At 42.3% G+C, this 22,390-nt stretch overlaps 1 protein-coding gene across 4 annotated transcripts in view; it reads left to right on the top strand.

Moving 5' to 3' along the window:
- NECAB3 (N-terminal EF-hand calcium binding protein 3) overlaps window positions 1-6,172 on the top strand; it is a 57,806-nt gene extending 51,634 nt beyond the window's left edge. For all 4 annotated transcript variants that reach the window (XM_075845571.1, XM_075845572.1, XM_075845570.1 and 1 more), the window contains exons 12-13: window positions 4,032-4,123; window positions 5,788-6,172. In XM_075845571.1, coding sequence (XP_075701686.1) covers window positions 4,032-4,123; window positions 5,788-5,813 — 118 coding nt within the window. In that variant the 3' untranslated portion in view covers window positions 5,814-6,172. The remainder of the gene's footprint in view (window positions 1-4,031; window positions 4,124-5,787) is intronic.
- Window positions 6,173-22,390: the final 16,218 nt, after the last annotated feature.

The following is a 22,390-nucleotide window of genomic DNA, read 5'->3' as shown; positions in this document are numbered from 1 at the left end:
ATGTATAATTTTCTATTCTTGTCTGCGATAGATGTACTTATATATTGATTTACTGCAGTAGCCAGATTTGTAATGTAAGTGAATGGGAATTTAGGAATTTCACATTCCCACGTCGCAGTTTATTTATTTTTTTGCAGTGATTTTAGAGCATGCGGTGATGACTTCAATGGTGGATGATGCTATTATGACTCCAGGTCACCTATTTTCAGAGAGATTATTGTATATGGGTCTTCTTGCATGTACGGTTGCAAAAGCAAACCCAATAATAAACATTTTAGTAAAGAATTGCCATAAAATTTACACGAGCGGATTTTATAGGAAACCAATTAAGGGGAATCTTGACAACCTCTATCCATATGCCCTATTAGAGCAACAGGGCATTATGGGGGAGGGGGCCCTACTTCTATGTGCCAGAGCAACGTCTGCTTTTCTGGAGGACCCTGTCCATTCTTGTATTACATGGACAGCCATACATTTAATGCTTAATTTTCCCGGGGGTTCTCAGGCATCTCTCATATTAAAGGGGCTGTCTGTAATGAGACAACCCGTTTAACTTATCGCTATGATTCTAAAGTAGGGGAGGAAACTAGAGTAGCCAGTGGAAACCCTCACAAGTACAGGAACAACCAATGACTCCTTATTTTGGCTGCATCAATACAGTAGCTCCACTATTCTTGGTATTAGGAACATAAATCATTAGATTAAAAAGTTACATGCTAATTTCTTTATGGTGAAAAGAAGGGTGCAAGTGTACAACAGGCTAGACCAGTGATTTCCAACTTTATTACCATGTGGAAACTATCCTGCAATATTTTTCCATTCCTGGGAGAACTCTACTTCCGTTCCTGCCTCATAAACACTTGGTGTATGGACGGGATAAGCATCCAATAATTGTCTATAACACTAAATTATACCCAGTAACTTTGAGTAGCCTGAAACCAGTGTGCCATCCCTACTGTAAAAGTGACACATCTTGCTGCTATGGTCTGGGGAACCTCTGACCATATAACAAGGAACCCTAGGATTCCAGGGAACCTCGTTGAGAAACACTGGATTAGACCTATCATATTCCTTTAATACACAGCATAAACTGTATTCTGTAAGTAATAGGCTAGGGCTACACGGCGACTTTGGCCGCAATACATGTCGTGTGGCCAAAGATTGATGTGTGTCCCGGTGTGCGTTGCACATAATTAAAGTGATTGTGGCTGCATTGCAACCCGCAGGATGCCGTGACCGCGACCCCACAGTCCCAAAAAAACATACCTGCTGGATTTCTTGCGACTGTTGGGTCACAGCAATCTGTGGGTTGCAATGCGGCCACATTGACTTTAATTACGTGTAATGGACACAGGGGCAGACAGCGATCTTTAGCCGTGCGACCACAATGCAGCGCCACTGACCATCACCAAGTTGTAGGTGACAATATAGTGGTGGAGATGGTTTGCCCTCAGATGAAATATCACACATTGCTAAGACTCAGAGGCTTAAAGGGATATTGAGATCATGTCAGAAAATACAGTCTCTGCCATACAAACTTTAATATCCTGAATAAAGAGATTTTCAGCAGGGAACTGGAGCAGATTAGTTTTATAGTGCAGCCGGTTGTCCGCTTTATTGTCCAGCGCGAGCACAAAGTCAGTGAAGATGAGAAGCTGCGGGCTTTGAAGATAATGGTTCTTTCTGAATGTTCGGACACAGCGCAGCTGTTGGTGTCTGGAGATATTGGATTACTCTTTAAGACGTTTTGTGGCTATTTTCACTCTTAAAAAGATTTTAAAAACTGACAGGAGGGATAACGTTATGATCATACATGATTACTAATCAGCTCTGGCCCCTTGTTGCTGCAGTTTTACAGGATTCATATATGTCCTCTTTTGGGTACATGTATGGGTATGAAGTTGGAGCAATCTAGAAAACTGGACTCACACCCCTATGGTATGGGATGTTTTTCATTTTTATACAAAAGTGAGGATTGCAATTTTCCTTTATATATCTCCTAATTATGGTTCCAATCTTGGTCCCCCCACACACATAAAAAACAAAAAACAAATCTGCCACACTTCAACCCAAGCACCATGTGAGAACCTGCTCTTAAAGTGAAATTAGGAACACGTATCTCATGGACTACACAGTCAAGGGCCCCTTTACTGGTTTGCAGTATGAAAGACACTCTTCTCCTTCCTATAAGGGTATGTGCACACGATAGCTGGCTTTTACGGCTGAAATGACAGACTGTTTTCAGGAGAAAACAGCTGCCTCGTTTCAGCCGTAAAAGCTCCTCCTCGTATTATGCGAGGCGTCTGTGACGCTCGTAAATCTTGAGCTGCTCTTCATTGAGTTCAATTAAGAACGGCTCAAATTACGTTGCAAAGAAGTGCCCTGCACTTCTTTGCCGAGGCAGTCAATTTACGCGTCGTCGTTTGACAGCTGTCAAACGACGACGCATAAATGACAGGTCGTCTGCACAGTACGTAGGCAAACCCATTCAAATGAATGGGCAGATGCTTGCTGACGTATTGTAGCCCTATTTTCAGGCGTAAATCGAGGCATTTACGCCTGAAAATAGGCCGTGTGAACCCAGCCTAAAGGTGCTTGAATTCCCCTGGTTTCAAACCCACTTAAAGGCCAGGTTCAAACAGCCATAAAACTAGCCATAAGAACGATAACCCGTGGTTCTACTGACCAAACTCAGAAAACCATAGCACCATTGGTTATCTAAGTTATGTTCAGCAGAACTACTGCGAGTCTGGATCTTGCGGCAGTAATACAAACATTATAATTATACCCTGATATAAGGAAATTGTTCTTCATGTAATCGCTATTTAGGCATTCACTAATATAATTGTTTAGATTTCCTAAAACAACTACAAAGTATGTGAATAAGTAAAAAAAAAAAGATAGGACAATACAGGAAAACAACTATGAGAGAGACTACTTGGAGGACATGTTTGATGATGTCATACAAGGTCTTGTGTGATATCATTGACTACATAATAATATGAAATATGTGGTGTCTTTAAGACAAATCCTTATAACCGAAGTTATTTATACATTCCCTTCGTTTAGGAGATTTCATTTTATGGAATCAAGAGTACTGGGAATCGTTTTATTTAGGACAACCATGAAAGTCCTTGGAAAGGGATCCTCATTTATTATACTTCATTCTGGTCCATTGACAAATATTGGTTTATATAAAGGAATTGTGTACTTCACATTTAAGGCAGATGTTGTCTCATCACAGTTGTCCATTATTGAGATACTTTGGTGTGTAGAAATCAATTAATGAATAAAGCATCTGTCCCGTTAATACATAACAGTCCCTGTAAATCTAAAATACAATGTAACAAACATCTACTAAACACCAGATAGATACAAAGAACACAAAAAGCACATTACTTATGATGTACAAAAAGAGTACAGTTGAGGACCGTGATTTACCCCATGGCAACGAAGCCAATTCCAACCAAAATTCTACAGTTGCATTGCCCAACATCACTGTCTTCTTCTCTGCCCTAGTGTTTGATAACTCCTGGTAAATGGTGTTCTCTTTGGACAATCCATTCTCACGTGTTCCCCTGGAAACAATCTGAAGTTTTGGGGGGCTTGGGTGCCAGCACATAAGTGATCTTATTGCTTCAGGGAAAATTAAGCTTTACACGGTGTTCCATGAAATCAGTGGAGGTCCATTCATGCGTCCTCCAGAGATGAAAGCCACTCTTGACGTAGGTCTCAATTTTAGATAATAGAAGTTGGCTTTGATTTGGAGGACACACGTCTTTTAGCTCAGTAAGTGCTAAGAGGTTATTTAACAAGAGGTTGTCTGAACAAGGCAGCCGTTAAAATCTTTATATATACGACATAAAGAGAAATAGATTTAACCTTCACACTATTGTTCTGCTGTTTCTGTTATATTACACCTCCGCACTCAATGCTTTGGATTGTTGTTTGAACACATTCGTCATATACAGATAGATATATAGGCATAAGATCATAATTTGTTTTTACACATGTTCTCTTTCCTTTTGTAGTCATCTTCAATCTGCACAAAGCAAAACCTTTCAGAGATCAGTCATTGATTGTCTTGAAGGTCCAGAACAGATCAAAACCATGCTTTTCCCAGGTAATTTACTAACGTAGAGCATACTATCAATGTGGTTGGTTAGTCTTATATTGAAAAGGTCATGAAACCCACATTCTCCTTCATATTCCGTATCAGTGGCCATCCCGACAGTCGGACCCCCACCCATTATGAAGTGATGGCCTATCCTAGAGATGGGAATAACCCTTTAATATTTCATGTTTCAGAAACAAGCAAAAAAAAATTCTTAAGGATCATGGTCATAGGATGATGAAGTAAATTGACTACATTACCCAACTAACCCTAATTTTGTGTCAAACAGGTTCTTTCAGGCATGTGCACTGTAAAATATTGGTGCAAAAATATTTTTGACATGGACAGTGAAAAATTTGAGAATTAGGATCTCGTAACCAGATGTTCATAGTTATAAGATTAAAACACACATGCATTTAATAGTTAAGGGTTCTGCAGGGGTGTAGAGTATAGGAAAGAATATGGGCAAACACTGGACTTATAGTAGTCCCACAATTTTAATGTATTTAATGTATCCTGTATTTCCCCTTTTCTTCCATCTGAGACTCTTTTTGAACACCGTGTTCTTCCCATCAGATCAATATTTCAAAACTTGCTTGCAATTGAAGAAAAGCATGTAGACATTTCTAGCAATAGTTTATTACAATAAAGAATATTAGCCTGCTTTTTTTTTTTTTACATAATTTTAGGTTTATTTAAAAAATTTCTAATATATTTATATAGTGGTCAGACCTCAGTTTTTCTGATACAGCGCCTCTAATCCCCTAAATAATCACAGTTAAATTATACAATTCTTGTTGACTGCAGCTGCCACTAGGGGGAGCTTAGGCGCTTACTGCATACTGTCTCATTATTAATCTCAATATATAACAGTAAGGCCTCAAGCATACGACCGCATTGGTTTTGCGGTACGCCAATCTAAGGGTTTGTTGCGGTCCATAGGACCGCAAAAAAACCTTGTTGTGCATTAGTGTGTCATCTGGACTCACGGACCCATTACAATTTACCCGTATTGGTGAATCCGCAATTGCGGACCATTAAATGACTTGTCCTGAGTTTTGGTGGTCCGCAATTGTGGCCTCTGCACCGATCCATGTAAATCACGGTCGTGTGTATGGTGCCATATAAAAAAATGGGTCCACAATTTATCCGAAAATATACGGATAAATTGCGGGCACAAAAATACGGTTGTGTGCATGAGGCCGAAGGAAGCACTTAAGTCCTAAACTCCCTCTAGTGGTGGCTACAGGCAACCAGAATGTTATAATTTAACTTCGACTATACAGTAGATTTAGAGCTCAGCATCAGACCTCCAAGCATTATAAAGATATAGTAAAAAAATTAAAGGGTGTACAAAGAGGGTTGTCTGGTTCAGAAAACTCATTTTGCAAAAAAAACTTATTAGCCTGACGGAGAGTTACTCCAAAGAGCATTTCTCGATCTGGTGACCCATTGTGATCGTCATAGGTTACAGTATTATAGAAAGTGTTGGTGTAGTAAAGATATTCTACTAAGATTGCTGAGCCACACAAGGAATCACGAATGGTAGGGTTTCACATATGGTACGTATGGACATATGTTTCCTGTACAACTACAGACCAGACATTTTTATTACATTTCAAGTACAACTTTACAAATAGTACTTATTCATCGTTTCTTTCTATGTTTTGCAGCTGGCTGGTGGACTTTTGAACCATAAGTAGATCTCTGGGAAGACCGTCATGACCATGATGATAAATCTCTGGTCTTACATTTTACTTTACACAATATTGTATCACGAGATAGACTAACTCATCTTTGTACCTCCATTTGCATTTTTCATGCTTCGTCTTTGATTCCATTTTTCTCATCAAACCCTTGCTTAAAATAATGTATTTAAAGCTTCTCTAAAATTGACAACTTGTAGATCCATGAGAACATGTGTTAACCAATATGCTGATGTGTGTGAATATGAGGTCCTCCTCGAGAGTCTCAGAACTTCCTGTTGACTGAAACGTGTCCATCAGAGGTTCCTTATCCCTTCCAGAGAATGGTGAATAAAATGATCTGTAGAAACAATTACGTCTATTATGGTCTCGTCCTTGTGAAACAAACCCATAGTAAAACCTTGGTATTGAAGTGGAGCTGCCATACTTAGAATAGACATAGCACCAGGCTTCCTCCTGTACGTCAGACTTGTCTATGATGATCATATATTTCTCCATTTGTACAGTCATTTATGGCTCCAACACAAGATAGTCTAGATTTTCAATAATATTATAAATGAAGGATACACAATGCATGTGTGGTATAAATTCTGACACTGATGTGTTTACCTTGTTACCCAATACAGAGAGTGTTGCCAGTTGTTGAGAAGCTAATTCAAAAGTGCCCAATATGGCAGCAGATCCGGCTGTCACTTTTTCATAATTGCTGCCTCAATAAAATGAAAAAATGACAATATCTCTGCAAGTTAAAAACAAAATAATTAACAAAATAAATGTAAGTTGTGGTTAAAAATCATCCTTAAAGGGGCTGATTGCTTTGGAGAATCTCAATTATTATTTTTTAAATAGAAGAATCTCTATGGTATAAGCTGATCACAGGTTGTCCAACTGCTGGCACCCCAGCAATCAGCTGTGACATGCGGGGGAACTCTTCAACAACAGTTAAATTCTCCTGCAGCGCCGCCACAGGAGAAATGAGGGATTACACAGTACTGATTTAAATCAATCCTTGTCATGTATAGATGTGCTGGGTCCTTCAGAGTAAGTGATGCTCTTTGTAGCCAAACTCCATTCAGCGTAGATGAGTGTGCATATTTTAAAGTGGATTTTCTCATGTAGAATTTTCCTTTAAGATATAGTTTTGAAGAAATTAAAGAAACCCATAAACAATGCTGAATCTTTGTGTCTGGGTAACATATTTCTGCTGAATTCATGTTTAATATCCTACTGAATTGTCTTTGCTAAACCTACCCTTCAGAAAAGGTTAAGGGACAAAACAAAGTATGTGAAAGAGTGGTATCTGGATGTACTGCCATGGTACACAACAACTTCACACATGCAATGTTTCTCAGCGGCAAAAGTGGCATGCTATACCCCATTGGCAAGCGTTAGGTTACACAATGTGGACATACAGATGTGAATGTAATGCAGCTGCCACCATGACTTCCGATTGACTCCAATGTTTGCATGGCATAACACCATCGCATCACACTCCAGTAGAGATCAATGTGTTACTGTAATCGTGACAGTCAAGTGACATTTATATTGACTTCTAGCTGACTGTAACAAAAAAATGGTTTGAAAATTCAGAGCTGAATATAACTATTCAGCTCTGACCTTTAAAGGATACGTCTTTAGACTGGAGATCTCCTTTAAGATCTGTACTGCAGGAGACCTCTGTGTCAAGGGATTACCTAAATGTTTCCAAAATTGGCTAAAACAGTAAAATAACAAACATAACCACATACTATTTACTTTGGTGACATAATGATGTGCTGTCCCCAGTGACATCACTGATCGCTGGTGATTGGCCACCACCGTCATGCAGCCCCTACTTGATGCTACCATGTAGGGAGCTAAGCCGCTACAATATACTGGTTAGGATCAGATATAAACACCATGTGATGGCTAATTTTTTTCATGTTTGGATGAAGTGTTCTGTTAATAATATATTGTAAGAAGTAGATAATTTCTTTCTGCTGTACTAATGTGCGAGGCATATAATACTGTTGAGTAAACCGGTTCATCAAGGAAATGAATCACTGTTAACCAGGTGATGTAATTATTGTCAACAAACCCATGACCACTCCTCACCCACCAGAAGAAAAGTAAGGACTTGGGAAGGACTGTGAAATAGGGATAGTCCAACCGTGAATGGGCATTTCTGAGAATTAAGTGGCACCAAAATGTTAATGACGTATTCTTCCCATCTTCTCCTAGAGGGTTTGGAATATTCCATACTTATTCATGGCTGATCTGCAAAATAAAACATAAAGTTCTTTTCTGAAAATTCTTTCAATATCCCAACTGCACTAATTTCTATGTACTACTAGTGGTAATGGATGTATTGCTGCAGCTTTTATTATGAGGTTCACCTAGCCTAACACTTATTCAATGGCCAACCCAGAGGCGTAGCTAGGTTCTCCAGCACCCGGGGCAAAGATTCAGTTTGGCGCCCCCCCCCCAACCTCTTTCCCGACATCTCCTTCCCCCTCGCCGTGTTTGTTTTCTCTACCAATCGACGTGTCATTTCTTTTTATGTAACGCGAGCATAAAATTATTTGTACATTTCACAAGCAATATGGTCCTATACACAACACCAGAACCAAGCTCGGTACATATATACAGCCCCAGAACAAATACAGCTCAATTTAGTGCAACCCCTGCCGTATAGGTTTGTACGGCGTAAAACTACAGCTCCCAGCATGGCCTGAACAATGATAAGGATATGCTGGGAGATGCCGTTTCACAAAAAATAAATCCTATCATAATCACACCACCCATCATCTCGCTGCAGATCATACAGTGACTACAGTGCTGATTAGAGGCAGAATAAACATTTACATTAAGTGACTCACCGGTGATGTCTCAGATTCTAGTTCTTTTTCTCCATTTGGTCCAGACCTCTATGATGACTTCTCCCGGTCCATTTCTGCAGTTTGCCGCTCACATGTCTTCAGCTTTTCCAACATTTCTGCACCTATAAATAAATATAAAGTTATCATTATACCACACACTACGCCCCTAAATATAATAGCGCCATACACTGCACCTCTAATTATAATAGCACCATACACCGTGTCCCACACACACACACACACACACACACACACACACACACACACACACACACACACACACACACACACACACACACACACTGTACCCCCTGTAGATAGTGCCTGCCGTAGAGCCCCCTGTAGATAGTGCCTGCCATAGAGCCCCTGTAGATAGTGCTCCCATATAGACCACCCCTGTAGATAGTGTCCCACAAATAACTCCCCCTATAGTGCTCTACAAATAGCCCACCCCTGTATATAGCCCCCTGTAGATATAGCCCACCCCTGTATATAGAGCTCTACAGATAGCCCAACCATGTATGTAGCCCCCTGTAGATATAGCCCACCCCTGTATATAGTGCTCCACATATAGTCCACCCCTGTATATAGTGTTTCACAGATAGCCCACCCCTGTATATAGCCCCCCCTTGTACATATAGTCCACCCCTGTATATAGTGCTCCACTAGATAGTCCACCCCTGTATATAGTGCTCCACAGATAGCCCACCCCTGTATATACCATATACAAGGGTGGGCTATCTGTGGAGCACTATATACAGGGGTGGACTATATGTACAAGGGGGCTATATACAGGGGTGGGCTTTCTGTGGAGCACTATAGGTGGAGCTATTTGTGGGATACTATATACAGGGGTGGGCTATATCTACAGGGGGACCATATCTACAGGGGGACCATATCTACAGGGCTGGGCTATACACAGGGCTGGGCTATACACAGGGCTGGGCTATACACAGGGGGGCTATATCTACAGGGGGGCTATATCTACAGGGGGGCTATATCTACAGAGGGGGGCTATATACAGGGGTGGGCTATATCTACAGGGGTGGGCTATATATCTACAGGGCTGGGCTATATCTACAGGGCTGGGCTATATCTACAGGGCTGGGCTATCTACAGGGTGACTATATCTACAGGGGGACTATATCTACAGGGGGGCTATATACTGGGGTGGGCTATCTATGGAGCACCATATACAGGGGTGGGCTATATCTACAGGGGGCTATATACTATATAGCCCACCCCTGTATATGGTGCTCTATAGACAGCCCACTCCAGTATATAGCCCCTCTGTAGATATAGTCCCCCTGTAGATATAGTCCCCCTGTATATAGCCCGGCCCTGTAGATATAGTCCCCCTGTATATAGCCCGGCCCTGTAGATATAGTCCCCCTGTATATAGCCCGGCCCTGTAGATATAGTCCCCCTGTATATAGCCCGGCCCTGTAGATATAGTCCCCCTGTATATAGCCCGGCCCTGTAGATATAGTCCCCCTGTATATAGCCCGGCCCTGTAGATATAGTCCCCCTGTATATAGCCCGGCCCTGTAGATATAGTCCCCCTGTATATAGCCCGGCCCTGTAGATATAGTCCCCCTGTATATAGCCCGGCCCTGTAGATATAGTCCCCCTGTATATAGCCCAGCCCTGTAGATATAGTCCCCCTGTATATAGCCCAGCCCTGTAGATATAGTCCCCCTGTATATAGCCCAGCCCTGTAGATATAGTCCCCCTGTATATAGCCCAGCCCTGTAGATATAGTCCCCCTGTATATAGCCCAGCCCTGTAGATATAGTCCCCCTGTATATAGCCCAGCCCTGTAGATATAGTCCCCCTGTATATAGCCCAGCCCTGTAGATATAGTCCCCCTGTATATAGCCCAGCCCTGTAGATATAGTCCCCCTGTATATAGCCCAGCCCTGTAGATATAGTCCCCCTGTATATAGCCCAGCCCTGTAGATATAGTCCCCCTGTATATAGCCCAGCCCTGTAGATATAGTCCCCCTGTATATAGCCCAGCCCTGTAGATATAGTCCCCCTGTATATAGCCCAGCCCTGTAGATATAGTCCCCCTGTATATAGCCCAGCCCTGTAGATATAGTCCCCCTGTATATAGCCCAGCCCTGTAGATATAGTCCCCCTGTATATAGCCCAGCCCTGTAGATATAGTCCCCCTGTATATAGCCCAGCCCTGTAGATATAGTCCCCCTGTATATAGCCCAGCCCTGTAGATATAGTCCCCCTGTATATAGCCCAGCCCTGTAGATATAGTCCCCCTGTATATAGCCCAGCCCTGTAGATATAGTCCCCCTGTATATAGCCCAGCCCTGTAGATATAGTCCCCCTGTATATAGCCCAGCCCTGTAGATATAGTCCCCCTGTATATAGCCCAGCCCTGTAGATATAGTCCCCCTGTATATAGCCCAGCCCTGTAGATATAGTCCCCCTGTATATAGCCCAGCCCTGTAGATATAGTCCCCCTGTATATAGCCCAGCCCTGTAGATATAGTCCCCCTGTATATAGCCCAGCCCTGTAGATATAGTCCCCCTGTATATAGCCCAGCCCTGTAGATATAGTCCCCCTGTATATAGCCCAGCCCTGTAGATATAGTCCCCCTGTATATAGCCCAGCCCTGTAGATATAGTCCCCCTGTATATAGCCCAGCCCTGTAGATATAGTCCCCCTGTATATAGCCCAGCCCTGTAGATATAGTCCCCCTGTATATAGCCCAGCCCTGTAGATATAGTCCCCCTGTATATAGCCCAGCCCTGTAGATATAGTCCCCCTGTATATAGCCCAGCCCTGTAGATATAGTCCCCCTGTATATAGCCCAGCCCTGTAGATATAGTCCCCCTGTATATAGCCCAGCCCTGTAGATATAGTCCCCCTGTATATAGCCCAGCCCTGTAGATATAGTCCCCCTGTATATAGCCCAGCCCTGTAGATATAGTCCCCCTGTATATAGCCCAGCCCTGTAGATATAGTCCCCCTGTATATAGCCCAGCCCTGTAGATATAGTCCCCCTGTATATAGCCCAGCCCTGTAGATATAGTCCCCCTGTATATAGCCCAGCCCTGTAGATATAGTCCCCCTGTATATAGCCCAGCCCTGTAGATATAGTCCCCCTGTATATAGCCCAGCCCTGTAGATATAGTCCCCCTGTATATAGCCCAGCCCTGTAGATATAGTCCCCCTGTATATAGCCCAGCCCTGTAGATATAGTCCCCCTGTATATAGCCCAGCCCTGTAGATATAGTCCCCCTGTATATAGCCCAGCCCTGTAGATATAGTCCCCCTGTATATAGCCCAGCCCTGTAGATATAGTCCCCCTGTATATAGCCCAGCCCTGTAGATATAGTCCCCCTGTATATAGCCCAGCCCTGTAGATATAGTCCCCCCGTAGATAGACACCCCCCGTAGATAGACACCCCCCGTAGATAGACACCCCCCGTAGATAGACACCCCCCGTAGATAGACTCCCCCCGTAGATAGACTCCCCCCGTAGATATAGTCCCCCCGTAGATATAGTCCCCCCGTAGATATAGTCCCCCTGTAGATAAAGCTCCCCCCCCCCCCCCCGCAGATACAGCCAAACTTCTATTATAATTTTTTTTTAAAACATTTCAAACTCACCTTATTCCCACTCCCACGCCGTCCGGAAGCCATGGAGACCTGCTCTCTTCTGCGCAGTTCTCCAGGGGGTTGAACACAGCGTCTATGAAAGGCGCTGATTGGCTGGGCAGGATGACTTTCCCTGTCAGTCAGTCAGCACCTTTCATCGACGGAAGCGTCACTGGTACAAAAGGTACCAGTCGCTTCATTCGTGGAAAGGCGCTGAATGTCCGGGCACGGAACGTGCCCGGTCATTCATCGCTTCTAATTGTACCTGTGTCCTTGCGACACAGGTACAATTATAGTGCAGGAGGAGGTGGCGCTGGCGCCCCCTCTGACCTGCGCCCGGGGCACATGCCCCGCTTGCCCCCCCCCCCCTAGCTACGCCCCTGGCCAACCCATGTGGATTTATAACATTTTTTAAACCGATATGAAAAGTCTTCACTAGTGAAGTTGGCAGAATATTGCAGGGTCATGTCCCTAAGCCAAGCCTCTGTTGGGGCTGGATCTTCTAATTAAAAAAAGAACATTAGAAAATTGTATAACATTTCATTATACAATAATAAAATGTATTTGCTAGAACCAAATATCCCTTTAAAGATGATCTATCATTTTTCTTTACCTCCCTGTTTTAGTAAATACTTGTATCCTCAATGAAATAACAATTCTGGATCATCTTTTCTTAGAAATCTGCATTGTGCCATTCCCTTGTTCCTCCTGGAAATGTATGAATAAATTGACAATTGAGTGTTCCCATTCCCCTTATCAATAGGGTGTGTCCCTATACAGTCTCACTGTCAGCACTGATTTGCCATGGTCATAGTGTGTACGGACATGCCCTATTTACAAGGGGAATGGTAACACCCTGTTGTCAAGTTATTCATACTTTCCAGGAGGAATAACAGGGGAACGGCACAGTGCAGAGTTCTAAGAAAAGATGCTCCTGAATTGTAGTTTTAAGGGGAATACAAGTATTTACTAAAACAGACATGTCAGGAGAGGTGACAGGTGCACTTCAAGAGTCCAGGTGGGCTCCATGTTACTGGCCCGCACAGCAGCTACATTACCTACACTGGCAGTTAAGCCCATAAAGACAAGCCAAAAAAAAAACACAAAATCACTCCTTTGGCAGCTGCAAATGTGTAATAGATATAGCAGAGTCATTTGGGTTTAATCAAAATATTTTGGGTCTTTTCCTTTCCTCTCCATCACTTGTAATGTACATTGTGTGTCTATAATTTAATATGTTGTGGTGCAGGCTCTTCCTGGGGTGGAGCTGTGCTGTAGGTTCTGACCAATTAGCTGACTTTTCCTGCAGCTCCCCCTCCCCTTATACACGGAACGAGGTAAAGAGACTGCAGCGTCACCCCCTCCGACCCTACGTCTCCGATGTGTTCAGTTACTGAAGAGGAGCTTTTTACTGACTGAGTAGGACTCTCAATTATAAAGAGTCTGCAGGCAAGGAATTGTGTACTGCAGCAGGCTTCTAAAAGGTACATGTTTCACTGCCAAACAATTTAAAGAAAATCCTCCTGACAGGTCTAGTTTAGTAAATACTTGTATTCCCCATGAAATAACAATTCTAAAACATATTTTCTTAGAACTTTGCATTTTGCCATAACTCTTTTATTCCTCCTAGAAATGTATAAATAAATCTTCATCTGTGTGTTACCATTTCCCTTGTCAAAGGGGCATGTAACTACACAGCCTCACCCTGTCAGCACTGATTGGACAGTGTCAGTCTGTTTAGGGACACCCCCCCCCCCCCAACTGGTAACACCCAGCTGTCATTTTATCCATACATTTCTAGAAGGAATAACAGAGGAATGACGCAGAGTTCTAAGAAAAGATGCTCCAGAATTATTATTTCATGGAGAATACAAGCATTTACTAAAACAGACATGACAGGAGAGGTACAGGTCCTCTTCAAGCTGGTACTCGGAACACAGAACAATTTTTCATCAGATTAGACGAAGATTGGATACTATATCTAATGAGCCAAACTGGATCAAACATTTATACCATAATCATATTATTAATTTCAAATCAGTTGAAATTTTTTGTGTTCAAGACGATGAAAATGGAAGATTTCATTAAATCAAAAAACCCTTTTAACAGAAATCGAATATTTTGGTTGATGGAAATGCTTGTTTGTACCATTTCAAGTATATAATTATTTAATATTTTCATTGAATCTTTATGTAATTAGACAAAAAAAAATCTGTTTGTGACCTCATATAGGGCAGAGGAACCTTTTGCACCCCCTGCAGGGCCCAGGTGCAACTGCAACCTCTGCACCTGGTCCCTGGCTTCCATAGAGGCCATTTCACCTTTGTCTACCTGGATTCTAAGGTTTCAGCTGCCAGGTAAGGAGTACATGCGGATAAGCTGGAAGAAAGATGCATTAAGAGTATGCTCAAAGAAAGATGTATTAAGAGTATGCTCAAAGAAAGATGCATTACGAGTATGCTCAAAGAAAGATGTATTAAGAGTATGCTCAAAGAAAGATGCATTAAGGGTATGCTCAAAGAAAGATGTATTAAGAGTATGCTCAAAGAAAGATGCATTACGAGTATGCTCAAAGAAAGATGTATTAAGAGTATGCTCAAAGAAAGATGCATTACGAGTATGCTCAAAGAAAGATGCATTAAGAGTATGCTCAAAGAAAGATGTATTAAGGGTATGCTCAAAGAAAGATGTATTAAGAGTATGCTCAAAGAAAGATGTATTAAGAGTATGCTCAAAGAAAGATGTATTAAGAGTATGCTCAAAGAAAGATGTATTAAGAGTATGCTCCAAGAAAGATGTATTAAGAGTATGCTCCAAGAAAGATGTATTAAGAGTATGCTCCAAGAAAGATGTATTAAGAGTATGCTCCAAGAAAGATGTATTAAGAGTATGCTCCAAGAAAGATGTATTAAGAGTATGCTCCAAGAAAGATGTATTAAGAGTATGCTCCAAGAAAGATGTATTAAGAGTATGCTCCAAGAAAGATGTATTAAGAGTATGCTCCAAGAAAGATGTATTAACGCTATGCTCCAAGAAAGATGTATTAACGCTATGCTCCAAGAAAGATGTATTAACGCTATGCTCCAAGAAAGATGTATTAACGCTATGCTCCAAGAAAGATGTATTAACGGTATGCTCCAAGAAAGATGTATTAAGGGTATGCTCAAAGAAAGATGTATTAACGCTATGCTAAAAGAAAGATGTATTAAGGATATGCTCAAAGAAAGATGTATTAACGCTATGCTCAAAGAAAGATGTATTAAGGATATGCTCAAAGAAAGATGTATTAAGGGTATGTTCCAAGAAATATGTATTAAGGGTATGCTCCAAGAAAGACGTACTCAGAGTATGTTCCAAGAAAGACGTACTCAGAGTATGCTCCAAGAAAGACGTACTCAGAGTATGCTCCAAGAAAGACGTATTAAAGATATGCTAAAAGAAAGATGAGGATTAGTATATGGAAACACAGGACACTGGACAACAGGTATATACATGGTGGAGGAACACACAGCTCTAGAACATATAGGACAAACACTACAAGGCAAAAATGCCACAAATGCAGTCAGAAGGGTTTGGTATAGACATAATTATTAGAGCCTGATGAAGTATAAACATTGATTTACACATCCATGTGATACGCAAACTGCCTGGGTTATATACTCACATATGGCAATAAAACATTCAAGTGTAATCGATATAATATCATAAAACATACATCACAAACACATAATTCAAGTAGTGTAATAATATACATCACATTGTCAGTATATGTATTAAACCTCCTCTGAATGTAATATGTGTACAGTGTAACAATAACTTAAAAATGACCTATTGATCAATTATTCATATTCGATATACTGGAGGCGGGGAATGGAGCCACCCACCAATCAGGAGATAGAATTCAGCCAGTGGCATAAACAGAAATAATTACATATCGTCCTGCAAGATGCACTCACATGTACAATGCGCCAATTGTATCTGACGTCACGGCCAAATCACATGGGTCAATGCACAAGCCATTTGGAAAGCAGAAGAAGCAGCGTCCTCGGTTGCCATGGTTGATTGACTCAATTACATAGTTCACGCATGCGCAATCAATAACTATTTTACAAATCGGCCATATTGAGGCCTGGAAAAATCAATAAACTCTCTATTAATATACATGTATATACATAAGAGTTATAACTATATAAAAATCTGGTGCAAATTTAGAGCAATAAAATGGAATGCAATTCCTCCTTTCTCCTGTAGTGGCTCACGCACAGAGGGGTGCCCTTTCCCTGAGGCAAGGTAAGAATTTCACCTAATGCGGTACCTCTCCTAACTAGGGGGCAGTAATTTAGTTGGCAAACAATTATTTTCTAATCTCCAGTTTGGGTATGAGGTACCACTTTATTTCATATATAATTTCATCCTGTGAGCCACGGCTGCTGCCGCCGTTGCATTATGTCGCCTGTACTGGACCCATGATCTATCCATGGCCTTTCACTTGGCCCTAAACACTTTGTAATGTAGCTCTGCCCCTGAGGGGACAGTTACTTTGCAAGTGCAAATTCAAGAACAAACTCGAGCATCAGGGTGACCATCTCCTGCTTTATAAACATTCGGATAATCCAGTTGGCCTATTATTCTGCTGATTCCCTTAATTCATTTACCAGACAAATAATCATAATCTGCTCTGTTTTACAATCGTGAGGTTAAAACTTTTGTAGAACAAACTACATTCGCCATCGCTCTAAGACAAGGATAACCACCTACACCCAAATAAAACCAGTCATTATAAATAACAGTGACATCTAGTGGTGACTTGCAAAACAGCAGCTGTAGTAACCAAGGTCATTGAACTATATAATTGTGTGTAACTTTTAATTATTTAATTAAATACTGTTATGTCAAATCAGGGCAGGTTTGAAAGACACGTTCTCCAGTTCTAATACGTTTGGCAACCTGTGAAGTGAACAAGACAGAACATGCAGCGTAGTCAGACATACAAGAGCCTAATGTATTTGTTTTATCGTTTATGTTAGGAGTTGTGATCTGGCTTAAAACCAAGTTCATTATCAATATTTTATTTCTAGGGAAAACATATACATACACTTTTGTTTGCTTTGCTTCTACTTTACAGATTGTAGTTCTTTATCTTTATGTATTAAACTTATCGTGACTCTCTCTTAGGCCTCACTCACATAAGTGTGGCGTTTTTGCATGCGCAAAAACCACTTAACAGCTCCGTGTGACAGCAGCATATGATGCGCGGCTGCGTGCTTTTCGCGCAGCCGCCATCATTATGACACTCCATTTGGATGTTTGTAAACAGAAAAGCACGTGGTGCTTTTCTGTTTACATTCATCCTTTTGACAGCTGTTGCGCGAATCACGCAGTTCGCACGGAAGTGCTTCCGTGCGGCATGCATGGTTTTCACGCACCCATTGACTTCAATGGGTGCGTGATTCACGCAAAACGCCGAAAGAACGGACATGTCGTGACTTTTTTTCAGCGGACTCACGCTGAGTAAAAATCACGCACATGTCCGCACGGCCCCATAGACTAATATAGGTCCGTGCGACGCGCGTGAAAAGCACGAGCGTTGCACGGACGTGATTCCCGTTCGTCTGAATAAAGCCTTAGGCAGGGGAAATGACAATACAAAAGAGTGGCCCTTGCTCTGGCGGATCCTGTACATTTGTGAACTTCAAGGTTGCCCATTAACTTCAATTGGCACAATGTAATTCCTTATTTCTCCTGTAGTGGCTTAATGTTGGACTGTGGTTCCTTGAATTCGCCAGAGGAAATAATCCTGAGGGCAACCCTCCATCTATACAGAACATGTGCACATCCAAAGAGACTTCGGGGAGTCACGTGACATAGCCGTAGCCAGGATTGGAGGATATAGTTCGGCAACAAAGCACCCGGTAAGAGGATGACCTGGGCTACCTTTTACCGGGTGTACTTTCCAAACAATAAAAAAAATCCCCAGAGTGCTGCTTTAAGCAAAACTTGAAGACAAATAAGTTTAATAGGAGGAGCAATCCCATTTCTAGAAATAGTTTTACTGTTTATATGAAATATGAAGCTATTGTTTCATGAAGTGACGTAATCTACTAGAGTCTCATGAAGTGATGTCATCGACTAGAGTCTCGTGAAGTGATGTCATTTACTAGAGTCTCATGAAGTGATGTCATCTACTAGAGTCTCATGAAGTGATGTCATCTATTAGAGTCTCATGAAGTGATGTTATCTTCTAGAGTCTCATGAAGTGATGTCATCTACTAGAGTCTCATAAAGTGATGTCATCTACTAGAGTCTCATGAAGTGATGTCATCTACTAGGGTCTCATGAAGTGATGTCATCTACTAGGGTGTCATGCAGTGATGTCATCTACTAGGGTCTCATGAAGTGATGTCATCTACTAGAGTTTCATGAAGTGATGTCATTTACTAGAGTCTCATGAAGTGATGTCATCTACTAGAGTCATGAAGTGATGTCATCTACTAGAGTCTCATGAAGTGATGTCATCTACTAGAGTCTCATGAAGTGATGTCATCTACTAGAGTCTCATGAAGTGATGTCATCTACTAGAGTCTCATGAAGTGATGTCATCTACTAGAGTCTCATGAAGTGATGTCATCTACTAGAGTCTCATGAAGTGATATCAACTACTATAGTTTAAGTCTGTAAAATGTCTACACAGAATAGACTTCTCTGTATTTACAGTGAAGATTTACAGTGTTTTCTGCTATAACATTAGAAGATGTTGTCACGGGGGCACTGACAGGAGACCTGAATGCTGGTTTCCCACAATGCAGATTTGCCGCAGATTTTCCAATCGTTTTTTGTTTTTTTCCAAAACCAGGTATGGAACTTAAACAGAAGAAATATATAAAGAAAGGCCAACATAGGACCTCCCACATCCATTGGTCTTCTCTGTCAGTACTCCTTTACTTGGGTGCTGGTGTTTGTAGTGAAACAATGTCTGGCTTACCTCAATCAACCCCTTAGGCCATTTTCCTTCAGGAATTTTGAGGCAGATTCTGTGCCACGTTTTTTGCTACGTTTTTTGCGCCAGCAAAAATTGCTTGTGTGCTATTTTTTTTTAATTAATAAAAGCTTTTAATCTTTGAACTATTTGCATTGGGTGAGCGCTTATCTGATTGTACTTCTTTTTCTTATTGTAGCTTTATGGTCATGTGATGGACACACAGGTGCAGAGCTCGTTACAGTTACAGTATGTGTATCAGATCTGTGTCTTCTAACGATCTCAGCACCTGTGTGTCCATGACATGACCACGGACAGTATTTTATTCACTGGAAGTAAACAATGAATGTCCCTACTGAATAACAACAAGCAGAGATCTTGAAAATTGTGAGGAGTTAATATAGAAAGTATAGTGGAAAATTGTATACATTTTCATTATACAACCCTGTACAGGAGTGTATTTACATTTCAGAGGGACACTAAACCTAACATTTAGTCTCTATTTTTCAGATACAAGTGAATAATACACTTTGCATTCCCTGGAAATCATTCCTCTCCACCTTCAGAAACACATTTAAAAGAAAATACAGGCTGAGCTGTTGACCACAGATGTCATAGATCAGAGGACAGGAGCAGTCATCACATCACTGTCATATGCAAAAGCAGGACAGGGACTAGGAGAAGGCAGGAGGGGCAGCCACCTAGGGCAATACAGCCTCACCTACTTAGGGAGCCCTAAAATGCCTCATCAGCGCTCAAACAGAAAAATGCATCTGTCATAATAAATAAAATATCTGAAGCAGAGGGCTGACACTTAACAGTAGCCTGTGTACTCTCAGGAGCAGGAATATTCATGAGAGCACCATCCTTCCTGTTGACGACCGTGGGGGCAACAAATAAACTAATGCCGTGGGTGGTGCTCATTGGGCATTGTGGCTGGCATATTATGGCTGGCTTCCGCAGGGAGGATTGTGGGTGGCACACATAGGTGTGCTGGAAGTCACTGGCGGCATTATGGGTGCTCTGTGGTTGGTACTTATATAGGGGCAATATAGCTGGTACTTATTGGGGCGTTATGCATACCTCCCAACTTTAAAGTATCACAAAGAGGGATAACAGATGCAGCGCACGCAGCACGCCCATACACACCCGGTTAAGCCCACACAGTATCATGCCCCCATAGTGCATCCCATACAGTATAATACCAAATAGCTGGCCCCACACAATATAATGCCCCCATAGCTGCCACCATACCGTATAATGCCCCCATAGCTGCCACCATATAGTATAATGCCCCCATAGATGCACTCATACAGTATAAAGCCAACACAGATGCCCCATGCAGTATAATGCCTATACAAATGCCCCCATGCAGTATAATTCCCAAATTCCCCCATACAGCATAATACACCCATAAAGAATAATGCCCCCTTAGTTGCCCCTAGTGCCAGTGCCCTTGTAGATAGTGACACAGTGCCCATGTAGATAGTGCCCATGTACATAGCACCACAGTGTCTCCTGTAGATAGTGTTCCTATATAGATAGTGCCACACAGCTCCCCTCCCAGGTAGTGTGACACAGCCCCCCTTCCAGGTAGTGCCACACAGGCCCCCTCCCAGGTAGTGCCATACGGCCCCCCTCCCAGGTAGTGCCACAGAGCCCCCCTCCCAGGTAGTGCCACAGAGCCCCTCCCCCTATAGATAGCACCATTGGGACTCCATCTAGGAGTGGAATACCCAGTCAGAGCATAGGCCGGGGATTCCACTCCTAGAGGGAAGCCCAGGTGTCACTGTCCATATTTGGACAGTGAAGTCAGTGGCTTCTCCTTGAGCGGAATCCCCGTTGCCGACTCTGGCCGGGCATTCCTCTACAGGAGGAGCCACTGACATGAATGTCCATATATGGACAGTGACCTCAGAGGTTTCTTCTAGGAGCGGAATCCCCAGCCAGATCATCGGCAACGGGGATTCCGCACAAGGAGTAGCCACTAATTCTGAACCAGGGAACCATAAGCTCCCTGCTTCAGAATGAGTTCGGAGCAGAGGGAGCTCTTCTGCTTGCCGAGGACTACCTGGGCACAGCACTATTTTAACCCCTTAGAGACCGAGCCATTTTTAATTTTTTCGTATTTTTTTTTTCACTCCCTGGGTTCCAAGAGCCGTGACTTTTTTATTTTTCCGCCAATGTAGTGGTGTGAGGGCTTTTTATTTGCGGGAGGAGTTGTAGTTTCTAATGGCACCATTTAAAGTACCTGTAATGACCGGGGGGTAGGGAAACGGACAAGTGAGCCCTAATCTACCCGCCACTCTGTCCCTGCCTACTTGCAACGACCCGCCCTAGGCGACGGGGTACAACTGGGCGGCGGTCCCTGCACTCAGTAATTGCACGACAAACACGACAAACATACAAGGGAATACAAGCAAGGGAAAGGGGCAGTTGCCCACGGCAACACCGTGAGCAACCAGAGTGGTGAACGAGCTGAGTCAAGCCAGGAGTGTGCGAGGTACCAAACGAAGAGCAGAAGAGTAGTCAGTAAGCCAGGGTCTGTATGGAGCAGGAACAAAATAGAAGGAGCTGTAGCTGGGCCAGGAAACCACACGAAAAAGAATAACAAGCAAGGACGAACAGGAAATGCAGGTATAAATAGACAGAGGGCGGGAGCTAGCTGAGTCTGGCCAGGTTGCGATAGGCTCTCCCACTCCTAAGCCTGCCAGCCTGAGTGGTGGAAGCTGGAGTCAGTCTCAGGGATGTAGATTCAGGTGCTGACTGATTAATTAAGGGAGTTAACCCCGAAGCTGTGCCTGGCAGATCCTTTACAGTACCATAAAACATACTGGCAAACTGAAAAATAATTATTTGTGGGCTGAAATTGGAAAAAACTGCGATTCCCACATTGTTTTTTTGGTTTTCGTTTTTACAACTTTCACTGTGTGGTAAAAACGACAACTGAACTTTATTCTGTGGGTCAATATGATTATGGTGATACCAAATTTATATATATTACTACTTTTAAAAAGAAAATTATAATGTGGGGACAGCTATGGGGCATTATACTGTATGGGGGCATTATACTGTGGGGACAGCTATGGGGGGCATTATATTGAGGAGGCAGCT

Source organism: Rhinoderma darwinii, chromosome 13 (assembly GCF_050947455.1).
Source record: "Rhinoderma darwinii isolate aRhiDar2 chromosome 13, aRhiDar2.hap1, whole genome shotgun sequence".
Classification (NCBI taxonomy): Eukaryota; Metazoa; Chordata; class Amphibia; order Anura; family Rhinodermatidae; genus Rhinoderma; species Rhinoderma darwinii.
This window is presented reverse-complemented; position numbering and strand designations above follow the sequence as displayed.